The following is an 18,221-nucleotide window of genomic DNA, read 5'->3' on the forward strand; positions in this document are numbered from 1 at the left end:
TTCTTGTTCTGGATTTATACGCGCACTTTATATGTTATTCTTTGTTATTTCACTAGTTTACAGCGGTGTTTCAGTTCGACATTACTTTCACGCCGCCTAGTCGCGGGCGGCTTGTGGCGTTCGGTGTTTCTGGTTCGCGAAAAAGTGCGGTATATTTTTCTTGTGTGTATTCCACTACATTAACCACCACATGATGCGCCCGGTCACAAAATCAATGCGAAAATGCAGCGTCGCACGGTTGACTCGCAGTGGCGGCGTTCGCAATGCCGTCACCGCCACCAGCACAACGACCACCACCGCCGGCACGCACTAACCAACCGCACATATTTCGCGCACGCAGTTCACAGTCATTCACACAAATATACAACGAAAGTACCTATGTGTGTTTATTTATTTACGCCATTCGCGTGCGATGGTGTGATTAAATGTTCTAATGCCCGGTGCATTCGAGGTTGGAAGTTGTGTGTGAAGGTTGTGCGACACCCGCTGAGATGCGCGCAAACGTACGCCACGGTCTGCGTTTGCACAATCAGGCTTCGTGAGGTTCGTGCAGAAGGCAGAGGCCAGCATACCGCACGCCGAAAATCGACGGCGTCGACGAGGAGTGGGGACTGCTCCTGAATAGAAACGTGCAGCGTGAGAGAGAAAAGGGAGAAAAGGACCCGGCAGGCAGGCGCATTCGCATTGGCGAGGGGGAACGTGTGCGGCGTGGTATGCGCGCAGCGCAGCTCAAGCTGCGGCCTGAAGAAATCAAGGAAATAAGGGAGCAGGGAATTGGGAATACTCCAGAATACTCCGAACACTCCTGCAATGCTTGCGCATTTCATACCATCTTGCATGGTATGTTGTCACATGAATTTAAAAAACAAACCGTAGGGGTTGTAATAGTAAAAGTATAACAACTTAAATTGAGCGGAAAATTACGCCATCTGTCGACCGAAACAAATTTTATTTTCTGAAGTTGCATTTTTTCACTCATTTTCTCAATAATCGAGCAGAAAATTGAATATAAAACTAATTTTCTCATGGAGATTGTGCTTAAGAACTATAATTAGGTATTTTCTCAAAGCTTAACTGGTTAATACCTAATAGCCAAACCGAGATCAAATTAATCGACAGTAATCTTTCTAATCCGAGTCGATCAGCCTTTTGCAGCCTCTCCCAGCCGATTTTTGCCGATCCAACAGGACTGTGCTTTTGTTCTCGTGCTCGATTTCTTTTTATCATTGTCCAAATCGCTAATTCAAAGCAATTTGTCCATTTCATTCCATCACTCGCCTCTGGTTTTTTCCTCTCCGTTAATTTTGTATTTTTTCGCTTTGCGTTTTGTAATTATCAGTTTGGTTATATTTAAGATTTTAATTCTTTGACGAACTTTATCCAATTTAGTTTCGGCCACTTTTTTCCCGCTTGGTTGACCTCAAATTAAATTAAACTCGCGGTTGAACTTCTTCGCTTGTTTGCTAATATATTAATGCTTCAATGTTTTGTCGCATTTCTTTGGTGGGCTTTTTCGCCAGCTACACTCTTCAAATGCTCTCAACTTATTCACTTTTCGCTTTTTGCTTCATCATGGCGAATTAGGTTGGGTTTTTCGGCGTGTTGCGGTTCGTATTTCATTTCATTACGGAAATTTTTTGCCTTTTGCAGCTAGACATTGGTCGAGCAACAACAATTTTTGCTGCAAACGGATTGTTGACTAAATTTTATCCTACAACGTGTAACACATGTTAATTAGGATTTTATTTCTTACACATCTAAAAAAATAAACTTTTTATTTGGTGTTTTACCTAATTTTACAAAGTATTTTGTTGAAATAACTCAACCCTTGTAATTTCTATGCAAAATATCCCTCAATTGGTTGCAAACGTTGCAAATCTTGTGATGTCGCATCATTGGCATCGTTAATCTATAAATGTGGGGAGCTGTGGAAAGCAAATCATATTCATTAAATCATTAGACGACTAAATAGTACGGTTTGAGGGTTGAAGCAGTAGTAAAGTAAAGGGTTTCTCCCCTACTTGAGAAGTTGCGAATTTGGGATAAATGCATTGGTCGATAAAGTAGCTGCAGCAGATCTTACTGTGTACACACACATGCATCAAATAACTGTTTCTTAGATCTATACCCTCGACCTAACACCCTAGGTCTTAACACTGTAATAACAAAGACAAATATTTTTGTTTCACGTACAAATTTCCGACTTGAGAACAATTTCAATGCATTTATGTCTATTTATTTACTTTTAGACTTGGCGACTGAAATGTTGTGAGTAACAGAAGATAGCTTATCACTAGTAGAGGAAATAAATGTTGGTTCGTTGACTCAAACGTTGGAATGAACATTTCTATCACAAAAGATTATTTCGAGAACGTTTTATTCGAAATATTATCAATTTAAATTCAATTTGCACTCTCATGGTAGGCAACCAGCCTCACATACAGCTGTCTTTACTAAGGTGAATCGAATATATACTACATTTAACTTTAATTCTGCGTAAAATAACTTTTAACATATAACTACGGCAATATTACAATAATATAATCAATGTCTCAATTAGCCAATTTGCAATATGTGAACTTCAGTTCACTTATAAATCCTTCTTTCTGGCATAAATTAACACAACTCAAGCTTGATGTTGATAAACTGGATGAAACTGAAAGACACATATGGGCGTCATTAAACTTCAGTGATTCTTCAACCCAGCATTTGTACATAGAAGTTGATAGCACATCATTTAATGAGTAAGAATTGTTTGTATTAAATTTCCCTGAAGTTATTAATATATTTGTTATAGTAATTATGATTTGCCATCACTTTGTGTTCCCTGGCAAGGAAAGATATTGAATAAAAACACAATCGAACAATTTAAAGAATGTGATAAAAACAGTCTCATGCAAGAACAAGCTGTAAAATTTTTAGAAGTACTCAAAAACGATGCAATTAATAATCCCTCATTGATAAATACATTTTTTGTTTTATCATTTGCTGTAAGTTTTGACATAATGAAGATTAAAATGCAAATTTTTACAGATTTTCTTTGCAGGATCTGAAAAAGTATCAATACTATTACTGGTTTGCATTTCCAGCTCCTCTAGAGCTGAATTTACCACTTTTAGATGTTTCTGATATAAAATCTACATTTTCAGATGAGCAAGTAAGTTTAACAAGTTATAAAATTATTCTTTTATTAATTTTTATCAATTTATAGCTGGAAAATATTCTTAAATCATTTTTGGCTTTACCAAAAGAACAAAAAGCCCTGTTTATAACAAAATCAAATGGAGAAATCTCAACTTTAAAAGATTCTATCTCAAATAACAGTACGTTTGATCCAGCAAACAATTACTTTACTTTCATTGATGCCAGTCATGCCAAAAATACTTACAACTGGTCTTTGAAGAATATTCTAGTTTTACTCATTCAGAACAAACATTTTAAACATTTGATTGGCAAGACTATTACATTAATTGCTTTAAGAGTATCAAGAATTGATAAAAATTTGACTTTAAATAAAAGCGAGATTTTAAAAGTTCAATTGCCTGAAACATGCGGGGATTCAGGGTGGGTAGGATGGGAACGCAACGATCGTGGAAATATGGGACCTAGGATGACCAACATGAAGAGTGCAATGGACCCCAAGCAGTAAGTTAATAAACTTTAGCAAATTTTAAGAAGAAATTGTATATTAGTATGTATTTCATATTAGTTTATCGGAAACTTCAGTGGATTTAAATTTAAAACTTATGAAATGGCGATTATTGCCTGAAATTGACTTGGAAAAGATAAAATCAATGAAGTGTCTACTCTTAGGATCAGGAACACTTGGTTGTTCAGTTGCTAGAGTATTACTCGTAAGTAATTATCATTAAATTTACAAAAATTAGTAATACTTATAATTTTTCCTCTTTTATCAGGGATGGGGAGTGCGTAATATAGATTTTGTTGATAATTCAACTGTATCTCACTCAAATCCAGTGAGGCAAAGCCTTTTCAAATTTGACGATGCTGTTAAATCAAAACAAAAGGCTCAAGCAGCTGCTGAGAATCTTAAAGAGATATTTCCAGGCGTTGTAAGTACAATTAAGTAATTGAAGAAAGTTCTTTTAGTAATAAACTATAAACTTTTATAATTATTAGATTGCTAATGGGCATAATATAAATGTCTTAATGCCTGGACATCCAATTGGTGAATCTTTAATGGAACAAGCAAAAGATCATTTCAATCAATTGGATGACCTCATACAAAAAGCTGATATAATATTCTTATTAATGGATTCACGAGAAAGTCGTTGGTTACCGACTTTACTAGCTCAACATCATGGTAAAATTGTAATCAACGCAGCTTTAGGGTTTGATACTTATCTAGTAATGCGTCATGGTGTAACCAATGTATTTTCATCCACAAAAGAAAATTTCAAACAAATTGATGGATATGAAATGATTGAAGGCGATAAACTTGGTTGTTATTTTTGTAACGACGTTACGGCACCAGGAAATGTAAGTATAAATTAATATTTGCTAAGTTTTTTTATTAATAACATTGAAATATTGAAATATTTTTAGTCATTGAAAGATAGAACTTTGGATAAACAATGCACAGTGACAAGACCTGGTGTAAGTCAAATTGCAGGTGCTTTAGCTGTGGAACTCGCAATTTCCTTAACACAGCATCCACATGGGCCACTTGCGCCTGCATTTTACAAGAAATTCAACAATAAATCCACAGATAACGCAACTTCAGCATTTGATACAGATTTAGAAGATTGTATTTTGGGCATATTGCCACATTCCATACGCGGTTTTATATCCAACTACACACAGGTTTTACCAGCTACACAAAGGTATAATCAGTGTATAGCCTGTTCTGAGATTGTTTTACAAAAGTACAAAACAGAAGGTTTTGAGTTTCTATTGAAAGTGTTTGAATCATCGAAAGTTTTGGAGGATTTAACTGGTCTCACTGAGATTTATAATGCCTCCCAGGCCAAAGATTTTGATTTTAGCGAACCGGAAGATGCATTTGAAGATGACGATTAAATAAATCATCTTTAAACCGTGATTTTATAAATATGTATGTTTTCTATGTTTTTAATCTATGAATATTATATTTTAAAATAAACTTACTGCACGCCCGAATGTAGGCAATTTGTTAATCATCGATTTTGAGTTGTACGTTGGTTAGTAACGTCTTACATTATGTACGTTACTTACAAATGTTTGTTCCATTTGTTCGCCGAGCTTCGTCGTGCTCATCGCGACCGACTGGAAAAAAGTATAGAGTCCGCATTGTTTACCAGTGGAATTTCTACGTTACGCATTAATCAATGATGCCAGCAATGTACTAAAACTTGTTTCCCGAACGTTGAGCACATCGAGGCGACGAGCAAACGACAGCCAATCAGCACGCAGCATACTCCAACCAACACCAACATGATTTATCACAAAATTCTTTAATTTTTACACATTTTGACGTGCACGTTGCACTAAAAACTATTACTACCACGTATTAAACGATTATTTAACCTTAAAATTATGTTTATCGAAGTATAACTTGCAATATAATCGAAATAAATTTGAAATTGTTTGTGTTGTCAGTCGAGTTTCGTGCGTTGTGGGCTGGGCTTCGGTTAGTTTGAATGTTTTCAGTCAGGCGCTCGCAGCGAATTGTTCGCATTCCGCGCATACCGCGCTCGCAGGTTTGACTGAAATGTCAAATTCTTCGCGCAATTGTTAGTCGCCAGCCGTGCGCGCCGTACCGAAAACTCTGCGGACGTATTTTTTCGTAAATTATCTCAACCACACATTAACGAGCATCGTCGAAACGCCGCCGCATTCGAAATCGTTCGAATTCGGTTCGCACGAAAACAAATGCAGTACGTTTACATTTGTGGTGCGTTACAGTCGCGCCGTGAGTGTGCAACCCTCTAACAAAACCCATTCGTGCATTGCACGTGATACACTGGTATTGATTTTCTGGACTACTTGGGACTCTCCACAGCGATTTTCCACCGAAAGCAGGCATGTTTTGAGGTTAGTCATTCGTTATTTATCAGTAAAATTAAGAATACAGAACTTGTTAAAATGTAAACTATATGTAAGCGAACGGTAAACTAGCAAACTATGTTATTCTGGGTGTAGATTTGAAAATTTCATGTTATTTGATGTTTTGAACACCCTGTGAACTCGTAGACAATGTATAATTAATTAATTATCATTGTTGGGTTTGTTATTCCCGAATGAGGAACGACGAACCGATGCGAATCGAAAATGTGTGAACATTTGCCTGATGTTAATGTACGTTATGTTACTACTTGCGTATTGTTCAAACATTTTTTCGTGTAAATCGAGGTCACTGCCGCGCGGGTACACATCGTGCACATTTTTCGCATTTTTTCATCGCGTTGCGGCGCGCGCTCGCTCTACATTCTTCGCATTTCGTTATTTATTCCACACACAAAATTAACTCGCATATTATTGTCATGTGCATGTAATTTAATTTCGTTGAGAAAATTTTTGGGTAAAAATTCTTCAAAAATTTCCGAACATCTTGAAGGCTTCTTTTGATCGTTGTTAACAGCTGCTCCTCTTTTTCCACAACGCTCATTACGAAATATATGCCTGGCTTTGCAGCGGGCCGAGCCTGTGTTTCCTTTTTCCGCTCTGTTCGTCGTTGTTTCTACGCTTCAATGTGTACCCAGTGTTCGGCGCACTTCCGTCGTCGCCGTCATCATCTGCTCAATCTACTCCCCAGTATTGTAGACGATTCTAGACTTCCAAGTCGAGCTCTACTGCGTTCCTCCGGCATGGTTCCTTGCTACGTTACGCATAAGATTTCATTTCGAGTACATTGTATGTTAACTTTGTGTTCAAAACAACACAGCACAAAAATTTTAAATATTTTTTCTCGTTTTTTACTTTGAAAAAATACTAAAAACGCAAATATTTTGTTCCAGATGAATAAATCGACTGCCACACGAAACCATTTACAACTATCAACGTGAAAAACGTGTAAATATGAATGATATGAATGAGTAACTGCCACGTTTTGCGCGAGTTCGTGTGTTGTATGTTATTGACACTAGAAAAAGTGGTAAACAAAATAGTTTAGTAACCGTAAAATCACCGAGTGAATACACATCATGGACGCCGGCGTGGAATCACCGCTGGATGTATTGTCAAGAGCCGCCACAATGCTGCAGGAATCCCAGCAACAAGGTAATTACAACATAATTCACATTTCTTGCATTAAGTCGTAAAGTTTTAGCATAAATTTTATCCGAAATCAATCATAATCAACGTGTAATTTTATTGTTATTGTTCATAACCTATTTTCAAAGCTTTCCTAACCTCAAAACACGATTTATTTGAAAAACACGCGTAAAAAATATAATTGAATTTTGCCAGAAATTAATCATAACTAACGTATAATTTGATTGTTATTGTTTCTAACCTATTTTCAAAGCTTTTTTACCCTCAAAACGCAAATTCTTTAAAAAACCCGGGTAAAAAATGTAATTTTCTTGAGTTTTAGCATAAATTTAACCTGAGATCAATCATAACTAACGTATAATTTCATTGTTATTGTTCCTAACCTATTTTCAAAGCTTTCTTAACCTCAAAACGCGATTTATTTGTATATCACGCAGAAAATTTTAATTTTCTGACGTTTTAGCATAAATTTTACCAGAAATTAATTATAACTAACGTATAATTTCATTATTATTGTTCCTAACCTATTTTTATAGCTTTTCTAACCTCAAAATACGATTTACTTTAAAACTCGTGTTAAAATGTAATTTTCCTATAATTTACTTAAAATATTTAACATTTAATAAATTCTTATCAATAATACATATGTACACAACGTATTTATTGAGTTTAACCGCAGATAACGCGGTTTCATTTGAGTGTGTCCGTTTGGAAATATGTGCTCAACACCTACATTCCAAATAAGCTCGAAATTGTGTGATTCATGTGCGCATGCGAGCGTGTGTTTAATATATATAAGTATGCGATAGTTAAGAATGAAATCGCGCCGCGAGTCGGAGTTGACTCCATCAACTCCTATTTAGCAGTCGCGCGTCTCTCCGGTCTCGGTCTTATCTTATGCGAATGGAATGCGAGACGAACCGTTCGACATTCGCCCGCTACTCGCCGCGGCTCTCTAGAGTGTGATGATCTTCCAGAGTGCGGGGCTTCCACTCGGAATCGATCTTGGAATGCAATAATAAAATAATTGTACGCGGAACAAGTGATAAACATGTTGTCGAGAGTCCAAATATTATGTCTGTGGAATTTTATGCGATGTTTTTTTCTTCAACACGAAATATGTAATTGTAAATTATGTTGTTTTTTACTTTGTTATAAATTTTTTCTGACCTGTTAAATTCCGAAATATAGGTACGTAGGAAATATTTTTGACGATGAATACTTTCTTGTGAGGTGATGAGAGGTGGAAAGGTATGGACACTGGCCGAGAGATGGCTAAGCTGTCGGTTAAGTAAGTGTGTTGAGTAAGATACGCATCGTGTTTATACTTAAGAATAGAAAAAAATAAACAAAATAAATTGTGTGAAATAATTGCTTCACTTTTCTAATGATTCTTTGATTGTTTACCTCAATTAGCATTTTACCAACTTGTTACGAAATTAATGAATAAGCAATAATATCGCGGTTCTTGGTAATTTCTAGATATCTGGAATTTGAGAGTAAACAAAATGCTTATTTGTGTGATATTTACGAGATTAACGAGTATTTATTACATTAAAAGCACTGAGTAACAACTTGCACAATAATTACAACGGAAAATGTAAAACATAAAAAAATTCATCGTTTTTTTTCATAGTTTTTTATTTTTATTATTTTTATACCTGGTTTCATTTAATTTTAACGCTCTTCGTAATCTTGGGCTTAAAAAGGTGCGGTTTGAATTAAAAGAAAAAGAAGATGATGTTTACGCGACCTTCACGAAGGACGTTCGGGGAGTAAAAGCCAAGACGGTCAAGAACAAGAACTCGGAGACCTCAAAGGTTTCAGTGTTCATGCGTTGCTTTTGTTACTTAAAACAACACTTAAGTCGATTTTTTACTTGTAGTTGTTAAAATTCTTTCTAAAAACTTTGTTTAAAGTAAAATTAAAGTAAAAAATAAAATTTTATAGAGAAAAAGTTGAAATTTTTATGTTTTCAAGCGACTTAAGTCACATTTCTTAATAAAATCTTATGTGGATGCATTTTTCATGTTGGCTTAAACCAAAAAGTCATAAAAATGTTTATGGCTCACCCATTTACACTCTGCTTTCATCCAAAGAATTATAATTAAAGAATGTGAGGATTTCCAGTGAAAAAATACCAAAATTAATTATTTTACAAAATATTTCTGAGTTTTTGACGTAAAAGAAAAACATTGTTTTATCTTGGGTTAAATTTTTATTTAGCGCTTTTATTTCTTCTCACCACACCTCAACACCATTTCGTTTTAGTGCATCTTGCCTTTCTCTCTTTCTTCCTGGGATACTCTTGAGCGCCACTCTTGAGTGACCACTTTTATGAATGAATGAATAAAACCCGGCGAGCATCTTGTGCCTGCGCGTGTACCTTTCCCGACCTTCGCGATTGCATCTTTTACCTACGTATGCGTTTTACCTTTACCTTTTCGACGTAGTAAACAGCGCGTTGTTGCATCGCGCCGACCCGGCGTCCAACCACTCCGGACGGCGTCCACTCCGCGCTTTGATTTGCTTCCATTCAGTCGTTTCAGTCCGCATTCTACCGCTGAGGGCCTACTATCGCATCTAGTTTGGTTTTCATTCACGCACTCAGACACCTTCCACCACAAAACTACAAAACTACAAAAGAAAGCTCGGTCTATACAAAAAGGTGTTATTCAATACCTGCTGGTGATAAATAGATTATTTGACACTTGACTTTTGTGGTAAAAATATTTTCCTCGCATTTGAAGATTCGGATTTATCATGGATTTACCAATTTGTGATCGATATCTTAAATTGTTGTATGATCAAGTGCGTGTGCAGCTTGCCAGTTTTAATTTTGAGTTACAAGACGCGGATTTTAATACTCTTTCACACCTTGGTTTTGATTTCGATCGAAAACACAAGAAAACCAAAGTGGATAATAAGCAATTATTTTGGCAGCCTTGGATTGATATCCAACGAGGTAAACTTGAATATTTTACGCTATTATATGTCCCGAAAGAATTTCATTAATGATTGTGTTCGTCGTGTGTGTTTAACGCGCACTGCGCAGACGCAGAGCGCTTAAAAATTGAGAGAGACGCTGAGGGACCGGATGTGAGCTATTAACGCACGAATGTTTTAACGATGTGAATTTTCGAAACTGATTTTCATCATTTTTCAAAGTTTTGCTCTAGTTTTAACAATGATAATAATGGAATATTGTTTTTTCTTTGCTTTCAGAAGATGCAACGGTGGGAAAATCAGCGAAACAATTGCCGACGGCGAAGTGGAAACGGGATCGTCGAACACGGCCGGATTACATGCGAAAGTCTGAACCGAAAAACGCCGATAGATCAGACTCTCACGAGCTAAATGGTGTGAATGGATTCGCAACGGATAAAAGTTCCTCGTCGTCGACTTCGTCGCTGGCGTCCGCATCGCCTGCGTCGCCGACTTCCAGCGTGATAACGAAAACAAACGGTGTTGATGCGCCGCTGGATATGACGACAACACCCCGCCAGCGTGGTTTACCGCCGTCTTATTCACAAGCCATCAGTGATCCGAGTTTTAGATCAACATATACGAATAGTCGACCGAATACAAATGGCCGTGAGGAGTTACCATCAGGTAATAATTACTAATAACATGTTTTTTATAAACCTCTAATAATTTGATAACATTTTAGGTATTTCTATGTGCGATCCAATAATAGATGAACATTTTCGACGATCTCTTGGCAAGGACTACAATACAGTGTTCAACAACAATGCCAAGGAGAATCCCCTCAAGTCGAAAACGCCATCACCGCCAACCCAAAGCAGTCCAACCGCAACTGTTGCGCCTGTGTTGGTGGAAGCACCGAAACCCAAGGAGAAGTCACCACCAACTACACCCATTCCGCCGGTAACAAGCGTTGTTGAAATGATGGACTCCTCCGGGATGTCAGTGGATGATCACTTCGCTAAGGCTCTCGGTGACACATGGGCTAAGCTAAACAAAAAAGATTCCAATCCTTCAGATAACGCCAATGTGAATACAGTAACGAGTAGTTCGCCTGAAGTCATTTCCACTTAGAATCTAGCACTTAACAATGGATATTCAAAGTCAATATGTTTAAATTTGAAACTTTAAACGAATGAGAAGCAATTAGGGTTTGCAGTTTTGCACGTTAGACATTGTAAAACTTATAGCGTATAGTATATCAGAACTATTAATGAAAAAGAATTCACGTTAAGGAACACTATTAATTTAAGTTTTAGAATCGTTTAACTTAACGAACTCAATTATGTAAGAATACGTAACTCGAATGTTTAACGAGATGGTGTATATTTTTGTGTTGAAGTTATGTGAATGCATTATAATAATGTGTATATTTTTAATCGAGTTAATCAAAATGTAATGATTGGGGTAGAGTGGTAGTTATGTGATGAAACGTGTATTGGATGCTTGGAATATGAACTCAGATGAGTAATTTCTTCTTATACATATTGGAATAAACTATCTTCTAAGTCTATGTAATTTATTTGTTGTTATTTTGGGCATTTTAAAGACATTTTAGGTGGAAATTATGGAGAAAAAGCTTTTAAAACATATAAAACCTACCAAAATAACTTAGTAATCTTACTTAGCAGGTAGAAGTCTTCATTATTAGCATCATTGCAACTATCTTCTAAGTCTATGTAACTTATTTGTTGTCATTTTGGACATTTTTAGATATTTTTGATGGAAATTATGATGAAAATGCGTTTAAAACGTATTAAACCGACGCAAATGACTTAGTAATCTTACTTAGCAGGTAGAACTCTTCATTATTACTTAAACTGACAAGCAGATGGCGTCTTAAGTTAAATAGACGTGAAGAAGCTTTAATTTTTTTTTATTTTCAAGAACATTCAATTAGTTTATATTGGTTTATTTGTTTCTTGCTTGTAATTAATCCGTCAATGCGTCCTCATCCTGTTAATTAATTAAACGTTTAGTTTCTAAGACTGTCTACGCTTAATCCTAACATTTAACAATGAATATTAAACTTATAAAACTAATTAACTACTCATTAATGGGTATTAACGATAAAAAACTCTATATTCTTATTTTTCAACGTACGTGGTAACCTTTACAATTAAAAACTTAAACCTCCAACTTGATTGTTCGAAATTGTACCGTAAACGGCACCTGTTATTATGTGTGCAAGCTGATGCTGATGCAGCACGATGCATCTTCCGCATCTCATCTGCGATCGGTGTGACCATCTTCATGATCTTCACTCCTCTGACCGCAACGTCGACGACGTTGACCCAGAAACCCACTTTTGCGACCAGTGTCGTTTCTTCTGAATCCTCTGATGCATTGCATAGTATTGCAAGCGATTTCAACGGCACTGGATGCACGAATGACTTCTTGCTGGCTGGCGGATGTATGTGTTTATCCAACATGTGCAATGTGCACGTAAATGAAGAAAGTGGTATTAGAGATGTTGCATGGAAATATTAAAATCGAGCTTTCTCGTATAACTCAAACCTAAACCAATTACTCATAGTTGCTGTAAAATATTTAGGTAGTTTAATTACTATTATGTTATACTAAAGATGAATGGCAAGGAAAACTTGAACAAAACGAGACTTGCTTTGTAATTTGCCAGTTACCTAAAGCCCGAGGCTTTGGCTGACACAAATTCCCGTCTTTTGCTCTTCGTTAATGTTTGCAATGATGGCAAAACAAATTTTCTTATAATTTCTTCTATTCAGGTTTAAAACGAAAAATTCTTGTATTAATTATCACCTGGGTATTCAATACACTCAGCTATGCGTTTTATGATTAAACGCGATACAAATAAACATTTTCTTGGTTGTTTTTTTATAATATTGCACATTTTATGGAAGGAACTCTCTCCGCCGAATCAAATTCCTGACCAACATGCTCACTGTCAGGTCCCGTTTGCTGCCTCAGCACATTTCCACTTCCATATCAGATATCAGATTGCAAACCTATAAACGAAAGTTTAATTACGGACAAATGAAGCAAAGCAACGCTCTGGGTAAATTATGCGCGACATGCACAAAATAGCATTACAAGTAACAATTTATAATTTAAATGAGGAAATCTAATTTCAATTCCAATATATTCGTACCTATCACACACAGAGAACCGGAAAACGTGTTGATAGGAATTTATAATTACATACTATCTTAATAAATTATATTTTGATAACAACACTTGAAATATATGTGTTTTTGTGCTTATTTGGTTCGATTCAATGAACTGTTGTGGTAAAAGTTTACACGTACACGGAGAAAATGAATTTTTCTCATTCAGATCACTGCGCTTTAAATCAACGAAATGATACGTTTACATTATGCAGATTTTAGCGTTATTGCTCATTTCCTATGTCTCTAATGGTGATACAGGAATTGTTTTGTTCTGTAGCACTTTCCGTTTGCTGCTGCATTTTCTTTCATCGTTTATTGGTCGAGTAATCATTTTGTGCACACATTTACGAGTTGTAATGCACTTTGGCAACATAAAATATCGTTTTAAGCTGATTTATGACATTTTCTTCAAGGTACAATAGTCTTTTGAGTTGATTTTTAACTTTTTTTGGTTTTCAAGCTTTCGCCAAATATGCCAATATATTTAGGCATAAATCATGTTGGTTTATTGTTAATTAACTTGAATGTTTATGAAAGGTAGTAAATCATATTTATAAACAATCGCCAATCACGAAATAAGTTTGAATGGTCTTCATTTGTACTGAATACAGAAATAATTGTTTAAATCCACAAATGGCTAAACAATGAATGTAAAATTACCCGCACATCTTGCTTAAAACTCGTTGGTAACAAGATTTGCGTTTTTTCGATTTTGGCAATGCGTACAAAGTGTCAGGAAGGAAAACGGAAGTAAAGAGAGTAAAGTGAAAGGGTTTAGTGACACGTTTGTTACTTTTTTCCGATTCGATCGTGAGTCTCTGCGCAATTGAGTGGCGAGGAAGGTAATGCAAGCGAATTGCAATCGTCGAAGCCGCGCCAAACGAAAACGGCACAACCGCACACAACGGAACTCGCTTCGCGAAAACTTGAACGCATTCGCGTCTTGAGCGCTCAGTCGGCGTGTTCAGAACGGTTGCGCACGTACGTACTCGTGGAAAAAGCTGAAACGCTAAAAGTTTGGAAAGTTCAACTTTTTTGTTCTGCTTCTTATCAAAAAGTTTGCCACGTAATTTAGCACGCACCATCTGCCAGTGTTTTAATGTAGAAATATTGACCGAGAAGTTGTTTGCGTGACAAAGCAAAGTAATACTTGTGAAGTGGCGTTTCTGAAGAATTACAACGTTGAAATTGGGGTAAGAGTAAGAAACTTTACAAACTACTTTAATTTTATTTATTAAAAGCATTAATTTTGTATTGCTTTGCACAAAATTTGTTAAATTGCATATTTAATCACGAGAACACGAAACAAAACTGCTTAAAATGCACAAAATTATATTTAATTAATCAAAATTATGAACAACTGCAGAAAAATGATATTTCTTATTGCTTTTGTTACTTTTACATACAAAACTCTAATAAAATTAGCATTTCTAGAGGAAATTGGCGAAAGACAATAATTTCCTTTCAAAATTAAAGCTTTTTCCATTGTGTGCATGTATGATTGGTGCGATTATGTAGAAATGTGTCTCTGCGGAAGTCGAAATACTTTTACCCAATAATTGCAGAATAATAACACTGAAAAAAATAAAAGTTTTTCTTACTTCTACACTAGTATCATATGAATATTTCTTTTATATGTGGGCTAATTACAGGTTTGAAATAGAATGGCGTCCATTCTAGAATCATTCGTTGATAATTATAATGAATTATCCAACAAAGGTAATCTAAACAAGACACTTATAGTTAAAGAAAAACGACTTAATTATTATTTTTATTTTCACAGATCCTGAAGTGGATGCCTGGTTTTGATGAGTAGTCCACTGCCTGTGCTAAGTATTCTAGTGGTGTACCTTTATTTCGTCATCAAATTGGGACCGCAATTGATGCGAAATCGTCAGGCGTTCGAATTGAAACGCATTCTGGTCGTTTATAATTTATATCAAGTGTTATTCTCGGTTTGGTTGTGTTGTCGTGCATTTTTGGTCAAAGATGGCATGGAATACATCTTTACGACTAGTTGTGCTGATCCACACACTAATCATCCAATTAAACGAGTGGTGAGGTATTTTTTATTTGTGTTTATAAATTATTTTACTGTTTTTGGCATTTATTTATGTTTATTTTAATTTTTAGGTAACCGACGCTGCATGGTATTACTTTATGTCTAAAGTTGTTGAATTACTGGACACCGTATTCTTTGTTTTGAGAAAGAAACAGAGCCAAGTGACGTTTTTGCATGTTTATCATCATTCGATTATGATGTTCTTCTCGTGGTGTTATCTCAAGTTTTTACCAGGTACCATTTTAAAAAATTAAATAATTTTCAACATAAAATGATTAAATATTTAATTATAGGTGAACAGGGTGTCCTAATAGGATTTCTGAACAGTTTAGTCCATGCTGTTATGTATACATACTATTTAATCGCCGCACTGGGTCCAAAATATCAAAAATATTTATGGTGGAAGAAATACATGACCTGGATACAACTTGTAAGTACAAAAACTAAACAAATTTATGTATTAATACAATGTATACATGATTACAGGCTCAATTTTGTATAATGCTCGCATATCTCGTGATGATAATCATTATGGATTGCAAACTTCCGAAAGCGTTGACATTTTTCTTCTTCGGAAACGTCGCCATCTTTCTGTACCTCTTCAGTGACTTCTACCGCAACGCATACTTGAAACCTCAAAGACCGAAACATTTCCCCATGCCCTGTATGTCGAATCAATTAGTGGACGAGAATAAAAACGAAGCGGACGAGGATGCTCGATGGATGGAAGAGAAGTGCAAATCCGCATAAGTTTGCGATGATCTTTACCACAAAGTATAAATCACGTTTACGTTAAGTTAGCAGGCAGCAAATTAGCGAGTTTTAAGCGGTTTACTTACGAACTACACGGGAATTAACAAGTAACATTTTTATGCCAGCAGGAATAGGATATGTACGCGGTTTAAAGTGTAAATAGTTATGGACTGTATTACTTACCAACTTATGTATTGTAGAAAAGTTTGTTACAAATACCATAAAGATTAAATACACAAAAATTTATCTGTTTATACATAAAATAACAAAATTGTATTTCAAACAACCAAAATATATACTTTGAATTGTTTTATTTCAACTTTTATAGACCAAATAATTGTAAATTTTAAATAAAAATGTGGGTTGTATATAAAGTTGCATACATCATAGAATATTTTTGTCCTGCTGGATCCTGCTGACATGAGAACAGCTGTGTAAACTGTCGGTACGAAAACAGTGCAGCGTCGTACGTCACAGTCAACTCGTGTGTTTTACTAAATTACTCTCATCACACACAGCACACAGTGTTATCACTATAAAAGCGCCCACACAAAACAATTACAAATCTTATGTTACCGCTTGACTATATCAGGGAACAAGTGCTATGTATTTATAAACATTTAGAGCAGTGAAATTGTCTTCATCAAATGGAAGGTGTTCTTTGGAAGTGGACAAATTACTGGAATGGTAACATCTGTTACTCTAATCAAAGCATGTTATTACATATTATTGCTTAATTTTGCACTGGCAGGTTGGCAGACAAGGTGGTTTGTTCTGGAAAATGGAGTTCTCACATACTACAAATCTGAAGAGGAAGTTAATCAGGGCTGTAAAGGATCCATGAAGATATTGGCATGTGAAATAAATGGTTTAATGGTGTAATATTTCTTAATGTAATTAGATATTGATTATAAATATTTATAGTAAGTCCAATTGACATGACAAGAATGGATTTAGTAATACCAGGTGAGCAACATATGTATTTGAGAGCTGCCACATCACAAGAAAGACAACTCTGGCTGGTTGCTTTGGGTAGTGCAAAAGCATGTGTGCACAAGAACAGAAAAGAGACAACTGATAGCAATCCAGATCAGTTGAAAACCAAGAAGTCTGAATTGAGGCTCTACTGTGATCTACTCATGCAACAAGTTCACACACTGAAGACTGCAATTAGTAATGAGGATGGACCTGTAGTTGAGGTAAAAATTATCATAAATTGTTTACTTATTTGCATAAGTTTATTTTTTGTAGAAAATGGATGAAGCAACTAGTTTATTAGGTGCCACCTGTGACACATTTATCACCACACTGGAGGAATGCATGAAACTGGCGAACGCAAACATTATGTTAACGCAAAATAACGAAATTACTCTGCCTCCTATACCCATAAATCCACCCACTAGAAAAGTAAGTATAAACACGTAAAAAATGTTTATTGAATGAGTAATTTAGTCGTTGCGACATTTTATTATCGCATTTTAATGTGTTTTCTTTGTGTTTTAGAATAAAAACGTATCAAGGCTTAATTCTAACGATTCGATCTAAAGTACTTGTTTTCCTAGCGTTGTTTGATTGCGTTACCATGAAGAATCTTATTTATTTTTACATCGAGCTCAGAAATTCCGATCATACTATCATCAAGTACATACTATTATCTTAAAAAGTAGATAAGTAGTAAATTTAGGTACTTAAAATCTAAATAAGAATTTGAATAAATTGAAACTCAAATTATCGTACTGTGACTATTATTATTTGTATAAATTTATTGTTGAAAATTGAAAATTTTATTTCGTATTGATATAGTTGTACTATTTTTTTACATTTTACATTTGCATATTGACATTGTTTGTACTTCATGTATTTCTACATTATTTGTGTGTAGTCTGTACATTTATTAATTAGTGTGTATATCACTTAAGTATATTTAACTAGCAATGTGTGAAGAAGATTAGAAATCTTTTGTTTTGGAGGATAGGTGGAAGCTCATAACAAATTCCTAATAAATTATTTTTAAAGTAAAAAAAATTGTGTTTGATACAAACATATTTACGCACTAAATAATT

General features: G+C 35.3%; 4 protein-coding genes and 1 long non-coding RNA gene across 7 annotated transcripts; 4 read left to right on the forward strand and 1 right to left on the reverse strand.

Annotated features, from left to right (window-relative positions):
* Positions 1–958: 958 nt before the first annotated feature.
* On the reverse strand, positions 959–5,615 carry LOC135804066 (uncharacterized). The gene is made up of 3 exons (XR_010550965.1): positions 5,128–5,615; positions 1,791–1,925; positions 959–1,711 (listed from the first exon to the last, which is right to left on the reverse strand). It is a non-coding gene; the product is annotated as an uncharacterized lncRNA (long non-coding RNA).
* Positions 2,431–5,139, forward strand: Atg7 (Autophagy-related 7). Its single transcript, XM_065317823.1, has 8 exons — positions 2,431–2,744; positions 2,798–2,990; positions 3,047–3,157; positions 3,212–3,645; positions 3,710–3,854; positions 3,918–4,073; positions 4,141–4,500; positions 4,567–5,139. The coding sequence occupies exons 1-8, from the start codon at positions 2,548–2,550 to the stop codon at positions 5,038–5,040; spliced, it is 2,070 nt and encodes a 689-aa protein (XP_065173895.1). The 5' UTR covers positions 2,431–2,547; the 3' UTR covers positions 5,041–5,139.
* A 276-nt stretch (positions 5,616–5,891) lies between the features above and the next one.
* On the forward strand, positions 5,892–11,715 carry Tgi (Tondu-domain-containing Growth Inhibitor). 3 transcript variants are annotated; one of them, XM_065317825.1, is made up of 4 exons: positions 5,892–6,033; positions 6,957–7,218; positions 10,438–10,824; positions 10,883–11,715. In XM_065317825.1, the coding sequence occupies exons 2-4, from the start codon at positions 7,143–7,145 to the stop codon at positions 11,269–11,271; spliced, it is 852 nt and encodes a 283-aa protein (XP_065173897.1). In that variant the 5' UTR covers positions 5,892–6,033; positions 6,957–7,142; the 3' UTR covers positions 11,272–11,715. The 3 variants fall into 3 exon arrangements, with proteins under 3 accessions (XP_065173897.1, XP_065173898.1, XP_065173896.1); XM_065317826.1 differs by lacking the exon at positions 5,892–6,033 and adding an exon at positions 6,711–6,852; XM_065317824.1 differs by lacking the exons at positions 5,892–6,033; positions 6,957–7,218 and adding an exon at positions 9,704–10,177.
* A 2,540-nt stretch (positions 11,716–14,255) lies between these two features.
* Positions 14,256–16,495, forward strand: LOC135804207 (very long chain fatty acid elongase 7-like). Its single transcript, XM_065317993.1, is given in 7 exon segments — positions 14,256–14,536; positions 14,996–15,062; positions 15,127–15,144; positions 15,147–15,400; positions 15,477–15,639; positions 15,699–15,835; positions 15,892–16,495. Coding segments are annotated over 6 exon segments (891 nt in total). The 5' UTR covers positions 14,256–14,536; positions 14,996–15,007; the 3' UTR covers positions 16,156–16,495.
* A 91-nt stretch (positions 16,496–16,586) lies between these two features.
* Osbp (oxysterol binding protein) lies at positions 16,587–18,183 on the forward strand. Its single transcript, XM_065299204.1, has 5 exons — positions 16,587–16,845; positions 16,910–17,026; positions 17,083–17,357; positions 17,410–17,565; positions 17,662–18,183. Exons 1-5 carry the CDS (start codon positions 16,806–16,808, stop codon positions 17,701–17,703), a joined length of 630 nt encoding a protein of 209 aa, XP_065155276.1. The 5' UTR covers positions 16,587–16,805; the 3' UTR covers positions 17,704–18,183.
* The last annotated feature ends 38 nt before the right edge of the window (positions 18,184–18,221 follow it).

This window comes from Atheta coriaria, unplaced genomic scaffold (assembly GCF_025399875.1).
Source record: "Atheta coriaria isolate IRGN ID8LTWV9N9 unplaced genomic scaffold, Caltech_Dcor_3.1 hic_scaffold_3_pilon, whole genome shotgun sequence".
Classification (NCBI taxonomy): Eukaryota; Metazoa; Arthropoda; class Insecta; order Coleoptera; family Staphylinidae; genus Dalotia; species Dalotia coriaria.